Source organism: Piliocolobus tephrosceles, unplaced genomic scaffold (genome assembly GCF_002776525.5).
Source record: "Piliocolobus tephrosceles isolate RC106 unplaced genomic scaffold, ASM277652v3 unscaffolded_21910, whole genome shotgun sequence".
NCBI lineage: Eukaryota > Metazoa > Chordata > Mammalia > Primates > Cercopithecidae > Piliocolobus > Piliocolobus tephrosceles.
In genome coordinates, this window is record NW_022304211.1 from 1 (window position 1) to 8,859 (window position 8,859).

Here is an 8,859-nt window from a genome sequence, read left to right on the forward strand (position 1 = left end):
TCGGCTCACTGCAACGTCCACCTCCTGGGTTCAAGCGATTCTCCTGCCTCAGCCTCCCGAGTAGCAGGGATTACAGGCATGCACCACCATGCCCAGCTAATTTTTTTTTTTTCGTATTTTTAGTAGAGATGGGGTTCCACCATGATGGCCAAGCTGGTTTTGAACTCCTGATCTCAAGTGATTCGCCCACCTCGGCTTCCCAAAGTGTTAGGATTACAGGCCTGAGCTACCACGCCCGGCCTGTGAAACACCATCTCTACAAAAAATTTAAAAATGGCTGGGCATGGGGGCTCACACCTGTAATCCCAGCACATTGGGAGGTTGAGACAGGCAGATCGCCTGAGGTCGGGAGTTCAAGACCAGCCTGGCCAGCATAGTGAAACCCCATCTCTACTAAAAATACAAAAATTACCCAGACGTGGTGGCAGGCACCTGTAATCCCAACTACTCGTGAAGCTGAGGCAGGAGAATTGCTTGAACCTGGGAGGCGGAGGTTGTGGTGGGCTGAGATGGCGCCATTGCACTCCAGCCTGGGAGACAGAGCAAGATTCCGTCTCAAAAAACAAAAAGAAAAAAAAATCTTACTAGGCATATTTTTAAAGTACAGCAACAACATAGGAAAATTTAATTTTCATAGCACAGTTCTAAAAATCTGTTACATAAATTTTCATCATTTCAACATGTAATCAGCATAAAACATGATTCTGTGTATTTCACTGACAGCCTGCCTCAGTTGGGGCCCTCCACGTTCAGGGGGCTGGCGGCTACCTCACCCGACAGCACATCCCGGAGGTGGGAGGTGGCTCAGGGAGGTCGGGTCACTCATGGTCTCTCTGTTTCTGTCCACCCAGCCGCCCTGTGGTGCCTCCTTTGATCCCACCAAAGATCCCAGAAGGGGAGCGTGTTGACTTCGATGTAAGTGTCAGAGACCCCTCCCCAGGCACTGTTGCTAGTCTTCAAGGGGCTTTTGTGCCAATCATGAAAAGGCACCGGGCCGGGTGCGGTGGCTCACGCCTGTAATCCCAGCACTTTGGGAGGCCGAGGTCAGGAGTTCGAGACCAGCCTGGTCAATATGGTGAAACCCGTCTCTGCTACAAATACAAAAATTAGCGGGCGTGGTGGCGGGCGTCTGTAATCCCAGCTACTCGGGAGGCGGAGGCAGGAAAATCGCCTGAACCCGGGAGGCGGAAGTTGCGTGAGCGGAGATCGCACCATTTCACTGCAGCCTGGGAGAAAAGGTCCCGACTCCCCACTCCCCACTCCGGTCTTCGGGCAGCTCTGTCTTTGGAAGAGCTGATTAGTGTCAAACACGAGGCATTGCTGCCACCTGCTGGACACCGTCCGGGGAGACGGTTCAGTTCACCGTCCTGCATGGGGGAGACGCTGGGAGGCTGCTGCCGTCTCCAGGGTCGCCCAGGACGGGCTCCCCGTGTGTCCTGCAGGACATCCACCGCAAGCGCATGGAGAAGGACCTGCTGGAGCTGCAGACGCTCATCGACGTGCATTTTGAGCAGCGGAAGAAGGAGGAAGAGGAGCTGATTGCCTTGAAAGAGCGCATTGTGAGCCGAGAGTCTGGGTTCCCCCCGAGTCGTCCTCTCTCCATGTGGATCCCTTGCATCTTGGGAGATGCAGAGAATGGTTTTCCTTTTAGTACAGAGCTGAGCCTGAGGCTTTGGGGAATTCACCCAAGTCGGTGGCCACCCTCCAGCCTGTTTATCTCCACTCTTAGCCTACTCTGGGGAGGGATGACTGGGGGTACGTCCCTGCACCCCCTTATTCTTCTCCGTTCCCCAGGAGCGGCGCCGGTCGGAGAGAGCGGAGCAACAGCGCTTCAGAACTGAGAAGGAACGGGAACGTCAGGCTAAGCTGGCGGTGGGTGCCTCCCCTGCCCTGGGAGTCCAAATGTTACTTCTTCAGCCAGGTGCCCATTTTGTTGTTATTATTATTATTATTACTATTATTATTATTTGAAACTGAGTCGAGCTCTGTCTCCCAGGCTGGAGTGCAGTGGTGTGATCTCAGCTCACTTCAACCTCTGCCTCCCAGGTTCAAGCAATTCTCCTGCCTCATCCTCCCGAGTAGCTGGGACTACAGGTGCTCCCCATCAGGCCCGGCTAGTTTTTGTATTTTTAGTAGAGACGGGGTTTCACCATGTTGGCCAGGATGGTCTCGATCTCCTGGCCTCATGATCTGCCTGCCTCAGCCTTCCAAAGTGCTGGGATTACAGGCGTGAGCCACCGTGCCCAGTGTATTATTATTATTATTATTATTATTATTTTTTTTTTTTTGAGACAGAATTTCACTCTCATCACCCAGGCTGGAGTGCAATGGCACGATCTCGGCTCACTGCAACCTCCGCCTCCCAGGTTTAAGCAATTCTCTTGCCTCAGCCTCCTGAGTAGCTGAGATTACAGGCCTGTGCCACCACACCTGGCTAATTTTGTATTTTTAGTAGAGACGGGGTTTCTGCATGTTGGCCAGGCTGGTCTCAAACTCCCGACCTCAGGTGATCCGCCTGCCTCAGCCTCCCAAAGTGCTGGGATTACAGGCGTGAGCCACCACACCTGGCCTATTATTATTATCTATTTATTTATCTGGAGGCAGGGTCTTGCTCTGTCACCCAGGCTGAAGTGCAGTGGCGTGATCCCAGCTCACTACAACTAGGACCTCCTGGGCTCAAACGATTTTCCCACCTCAGCCTCCAGAATCGCTGGGACTACAGGCATGCACCACTCTGCCCGGGTAGTTTTTGTTCGTTTGTTTGTTTTTTAATTTTTTGTAGATACAGCATTTTGCCATGTTGTCCAGGCTGGTCTTCAACTCCTAAGCTCAAGCAATCCACCTGCCGTGGCCTCCCAAAGTGCTGGGATTACAGGCATGAGCCACCATGCCCAGCCTGGATTCTCCATTTTCTTCTTTTTCCTTTTTTTTTTGAGACAGTCTTGCTCTGTCACCCAGGCTGGAGTGCAGTGACGTGATCTCGGCTCACTGCAACCTCTGCCTTCTGGTTCAAGCGATTCCCCTGCCTCAGCCTCCTGAGTAGCTGGGAATACAGGCGCCCACCATCCGGCTTGGCTAATTTTTGTATTTTTAGTAGAAATGGGGTTTCTCCATGTTGGTCAGGCTGGTCTCGAACTCCTGACCTTAGGTGATCCACCCCCTTGGCCTCCCAAAGTGCTGGGATTACAGGCAGGAGCCACCATGCCTGGCCATTATTATTATTATTTAAGATAGGGTCTTTCTGTGTTGCCCATGTTGTTCCCAAACTCCTGGGCTCAAGTGATCCTCCTGCCTCAGCCTCCCATGTAGTTGGAATTACAGGCACAAGCCACCTGCCCATCACTCAGCCGGGAAGGGGATTTTGCAGATGTGATTAAGTTAAGGATCTTGAGATGGGACGGTTGTCCTGGAATATTTGTGGGGAGGGGCAAGATCATCACAAGGGTCCTTATAAGAGGAAGGCCAGAGGGTCATACTGAGAGATTTGAAGATGCTACATGGCTGCCTCTGAAGATGGAGGTAGGTCCATGGGCCCAGACGTGCAGGCAGCAGCTGGAAAAGGGAAGGGAATGAATTCTGCCCTAGAACCTCCAGAGAAAATTGGTTCTGTTCACAACCTGATTTCAGCCCAGTGGCACCAACTTCAGATGTCTGATCCGCAGAACTGGAAGATAACAAGCTTGCATTGTTTTTCTGCCACTAAGTTTGCAAATTATAGCAGTGATAAGAAACTAAGGTTGGGCACGGTGACTCACGCCCGTCATCCCAGCACTCTGGGAGACAAGTGGATCACTTGAGGCCAGTAGTTCGCGACCCGCCTGGGCAACATGGTGAAACCCTGTCTCTACTAAAAATACAAAAATTAGCTGGTCATGGTGGCACATGTCTGCAATCCCAGTTACTTGGGAGACTGAGGCAGGAGAGAATCACTTGAACCCAGGAGGTGTGGTTTGCAGTGAGCAGCTCAGAGATTGCACCACTGCACTCCAGCCTGAGTGACAAAGGGAAACTCCATCTCAAAAAAAGAAAGGAAATTAATTCAGGTACGGAGTACTGGGTGTACAAAAAGCCTCACGTCCACCATAAGGAGAGTGGGCTCAGCCTGGACAAGCCACTGTTTCTGGAACACGCAATGAAGAGTTTCTCAAATGTTGTAATTCCTTTGCTAAATATTCTAGAACCCCTTCCTCAGGCTCGAAGCCATCAGCCTCTTTAATCTCCCCAGTTCCTGGCCTTATCACCAGTTACCTTCCTTGAACCCCTTAAAACAGACATTCTCATCTCCTGAGACTAAGAGTGACTACGGCCCAGACAGGCTGAGCATCTGGAGTGAGGTCACATAGCAAAGTTCACTATTGGCTGTTTCAGGTTAGAGGCATGCAGAAAAAGCAGGCATTTCTCCTTCTCCTTCTCCTTCATTTCCATTTTTTTCTGGGAGGATATTAAGACCCAGGAAGGGGGCCGGGCGTGGTGGCTCACGCTTGCAATACCAGCACTCTGGGAAGCCGAGGTGTGCAGATCACTTGAGGTCAGGAGTTTGAGACCAGCCTGGCCAACATGGTGAAACCCAATCTCTACTAAAAATACAAAAATTTTATTGGTGGGTGTTGTAGTCCCAGCTACTCAGGAGGCTGAGGCAGGAGAATCACTTGAACCTGGAAGGCGGAGGTTGCAGTGAGCCGAGATCTGGCCACTGCACTCCAGCCTGGGCGACAGAGCGAGACTCCGTCTCAAAAAACAAAACAGAAAAAAACCCAGAGAGGGGAAGGAACTTACAGGTGATCACACGGGGAGAGCTGGCCGGGCCGGGAGGAAACACCTGTGTCTTTGCTGGTTCTGAGGTCCCCCCGCCTGCTGATCCCTGTGCTCCAGCTCCACTCAGCACTGAATTGAGCCCCCGTCCTTCCCATCCCAGGGCCCTCTTCCCTCAGGCCTAGAGGGGCAGCCATGAGGTTAACCCCTTCCTTCCCACAGGAGGAGAAGATGAGGAAGGAAGAGGAAGAGGCCAAGAAGCGGGCAGAGGATGATGCCAAGAAAAAGAAGGTGCTGTCCAACATGGGGGCCCATTTCGGCGGCTACCTGGTCAAGGTGAGTCAGCCTGCAGGAGCCTGAGGTCTAAGTTCTGAGGGGGGAGAGGCTTGGGGCCAGACCTCTGGTTCCTAATGGAGAAGGGTCTGGGGCCTGGACTCCTGGGTGTGAGGGAGGAGGGGCTGCGGGCCTGGACTCCTGGGTCTGAGGGAGGAGGGGCTGGGCCTGGACTCCTGGGTCTGAGGGAGGAGGGGCTGGGCCTGGACCTCTGGGTCTGAGGGAGGAGGGGCTGGGGGCCAGACTTCTGGTTCCTAATGGGAGAGGGTCTGGGGCTTGAATTCAGTCTGAGAGGAGGGACTATGTGTCTGAGGGAGGAGGGAGTGGGCCTAGACTCCTAGGTGTGAAGGAGAAGGGCCTGAGGTGCAGACCTGTGGGTTCCAATATGGAAGTGGTCTGTGGGATCTGACCTGTGGGTCCCGACATGGGGGTGGTCTGTGGGATGTGACCCCCAGTTTACGGTACCCCTTCCCCAACCCTCAGGCAGAACAGAAGCGTGGTAAGCGGCAGACGGGGCGGGAGATGAAGCTGCGCATCCTGTCTGAGCGTAAGAAGCCTCTGGACATCGACTACATGGGGGAGGAACAGCTCCGGTAAGTGCTGTGGGGGGCTCGGGGCTGCAGGGGCCTGGGTGTGAGACAGGGGATAAAGGAGCTCACACCACATCTGGGTGGGCAGATACCCCGGGTCTCAGCTCCGGTGCTGTGTGACTTTGGGCAAGTGGCTTCTCCTCTCTGGGCCTCTGCTGCCTTCTCTGTGAAACGTGTCACTGATAGAGAACCCACTTTTCGTGGCTGCTGTGGCCTGTGGCATCTGACAGGTGTTACTGGGGAAGCCGGACAAGATGACTTCCCTCCCCCCGAGTTTAGGAGATTTTAACTCTGTGATGTGCCCTGGAGCTCAGGATGGGCTGTGCCTTTTACCTAAATTCAAACTAGGAATGCGGGTGAGAATTTTCCAGCTGCGTCCCTCGCCTCTCGAGCCAAGACCGCCTGCCTCTCATGATAAGATAAGCCACAGGACAGCAGGCTGACGGGGGCTTGCTTCAGGAGTCCCCCTGCATCTCTGTCCTCTGGCCTGGGCTGTGGCTCAGAAACTTCAACCACCCCAGAGTGGCACAGTGATCGGGTTTGCCACTTGCACCGAAAGCCCCTGCCCGGGGTTCACTGCCAGCTCCGTCTACTACTTTGTGATCCTGGGCACGTTATCTGACTTCTCTAGGGCTCCCATTCCTCACTGGCAGAATAAGGATGTAATCACATAATCGACCTCACAGAGCCATGAAAGGGCAGTGAGATAGAAATAATAATTACAGGCTGGGCCTGGTGGCTCATGCCTGTCATTCCAGCACTTTGGGAGGCTGAGATGGGAGGACTGCTTGAGGCCAGGAGTTGGAGACCAGCCTGGACAATGTAGTGAGACCCCATCCTTAAAAAAATAATAATTACAACAGCAGCTTCCTATGGAGGGTTTGCAACCCTGTGAGGTAGATACTATTATTATCCTTGTGTTAATAGTGAGGAGCCTGAGGCACAGAGAGGTTAGGTAACCCTTCCAGGGTTGCATAGCTAGCAAGTGGAAGAGCTGGGATTTGAACCCAGGCAGTCTGGTGCAGTAGTCCATACTCTTTGCTACTGTGCTGTGATGTGGCTTGATGGTAAATGTTTAACAGCTGCTCTCCAGGGGGGCAAAACGTCTAGATTTAGCACGTGCCCATTCCCATGGTGTAAATACTTCCACCTTGCTCCTTTCAAACTACTGTATGAGGACACTGACTGTGGAGTCGGGAAAAGATGTGCACCGCAGGCTCCTGGAAGCCCTCTGCAGGGGCAGTGGGCCCTCCTTCCTGTGCACATGATGCATGTAAAGTATTGTTGGCCAGGCACGGTGGCTCACGCCTGTAATCCCAGCACTTTGGGAGGCTGAAGTGGGCGAATCACTTGAAGTCAGGAGTTCGAGACCAGCCTGACTAATCTGATGAAATCTCATCTCTACTAAAAATACAAAAATTAGCCAGGAGCCGTGGCTTGTGTCTGTATTCCCAGCTGCTCTGGAGGCTGAAGCAGGAGAATCACTTGAACCTGGGAGGCAAAGGTTGCAGTGAGCCAAGATCGTACCACTGCACTCCAGCCTGGGCGACAAGAGCAAGACTCTGTCTAAAAAAAAGGCTAAGGTGGGAGGATCACTAGAGCCTGGGAGGTCGAGGCTGCAGTGAGCTGTGATCATGTCACTGCACTCCAGCCTGGGTGACAAAGTGAGACCCTATAAGAAAGAAAGAAAAGGAAGGAGGGAGGGATGGAGGGAGGGAGGCAGGAAGGCAGGCAGGAAGGAAGGCAGGCAGGAAGGAAGGAAGGCAGGCAGGAAGGAAGGAAGGAAGAAAGGAAGGAGTAGGTTTTAGTCCAGGGCTGGTTTGGCAATTCTACAAAATCAGACACCCAGACTCCTATTTTTTTCTTCTCACTCACTACTTTTAGCCCAATAGTTCCATCCTCAAAATCACTCATAGTCCAATATAGCTGCTAGAGCTCCAGCCATCACATTTATGATCCAAGCAGCAGAAAGAAGATATAAGAGAAGAGCTGCAGAGTCTTTTTTGGAAGCTCTCCCTGTAGGGTCCAGCCCCACAGGGTCGGTGGGTTTTTCTCCCCATGTGCAGAGACGAGAGATTGTAGAAATAAAGACACAAGACAAAGAAAGAAAAGACAGCTGGGCCCGGGGGACCACTACCACCAAGACGTGGAGATCGGTAGTGGCCGCGAATGCCAGGCTGCGCTGTTATTTACTGGATACAACACAAGGGGGCAGAGTAGGGAGTGTGAGCCATTCGCAGTGATTGACAAGGTCACGTGAGTCACGTGTCCACTGGACGGGGGCCCTTCCCTGTTTGGCAGCTGAGGAGGAGAGAGAGAGAGAGAGAGGACACAGCCTACACCATTATTTCTTCCTATCAGAGGTTTTTAGTACTTTCACTAATGTTGCTACTGCTATCTAGAAGGCAGAGCCAGGTGTACAGGACGGAACATGAAAGTGGACCAGGAGGCCGGGCGCGGTGGCTCAAGTCTGTAATCCCAGCACTTTGGGAGGCCAAGACGGGCGGATCACAAGGTCAGGAGATCGAGACCATCCTGGCTAAACCGGTGAAACCCCGTCTCTACTTAAAAAAAAATACAAAAAACTAGCCGGGCGAGGTGATGGGCGCCTGTAGTCCCAGCTACTCGGGAGGCTGAGGCAGGAGAATGGTGGGAACCCGGGAGGCGGAGCTTGCGGTGAGCTGAGATCCGACCACTGCACTCCAGCCCGGGCGACCGAGCGAGACTCCGTCTCAAAAAAAAAAAAGAAAGAAAGCGGACCAGGAGCCTGGCCACTGAAGCACAGCATCACAGGGAGACGGTTAGTTCTCTGGATAACTGTGGGCGGGCCCGACTGATGTCAGGCCTTCCACGAGAGGTGGAGGAGTAGTCTTCTCTAAACTCCCTGGGGAAAGGAAGACTCCCTTTCCCGGTCTGCTAAGTAGCGGGTGCTTTTCCTTGGCACTGACGCTACCGCTCGACCACGGTCTGCTTGGCAACGGGCGTCTTCCCAGATGCTGGCGTTACCGCTAGACCAGGGAGCCCTCTGGTGGCCCTGCCAGGGCATGACAGAAAGCTCACACTGTCGTCTTCTGGTCACTTCTCACCATGTCCCTTCAGCTCCTATCTCTGTATGGCCTGGTGTTTCCTAGGTTATGATTATAGAGCGAGGATTATTATAATATTGGAATAAAGAGTAATTGCT

General features: G+C 53.0%; 1 protein-coding gene across 1 annotated transcript; it reads left to right on the plus strand.

Annotated features, from left to right (window-relative positions):
* Nucleotides 1–851: 851 nt before the first annotated feature.
* On the plus strand, nt 852–5,678 carry TNNT1 (troponin T1, slow skeletal type; the record flags this gene model as incomplete). Its single annotated transcript, XM_026450568.1, has 5 exons — nt 852–915; nt 1,443–1,559; nt 1,795–1,872; nt 4,975–5,088; nt 5,569–5,678. Coding segments are annotated over exons 2-5 (401 nt in total), but the record flags the coding sequence as incomplete, so codon positions are not given.
* Between the last annotated feature and the right edge of the window lie 3,181 nt (nt 5,679–8,859).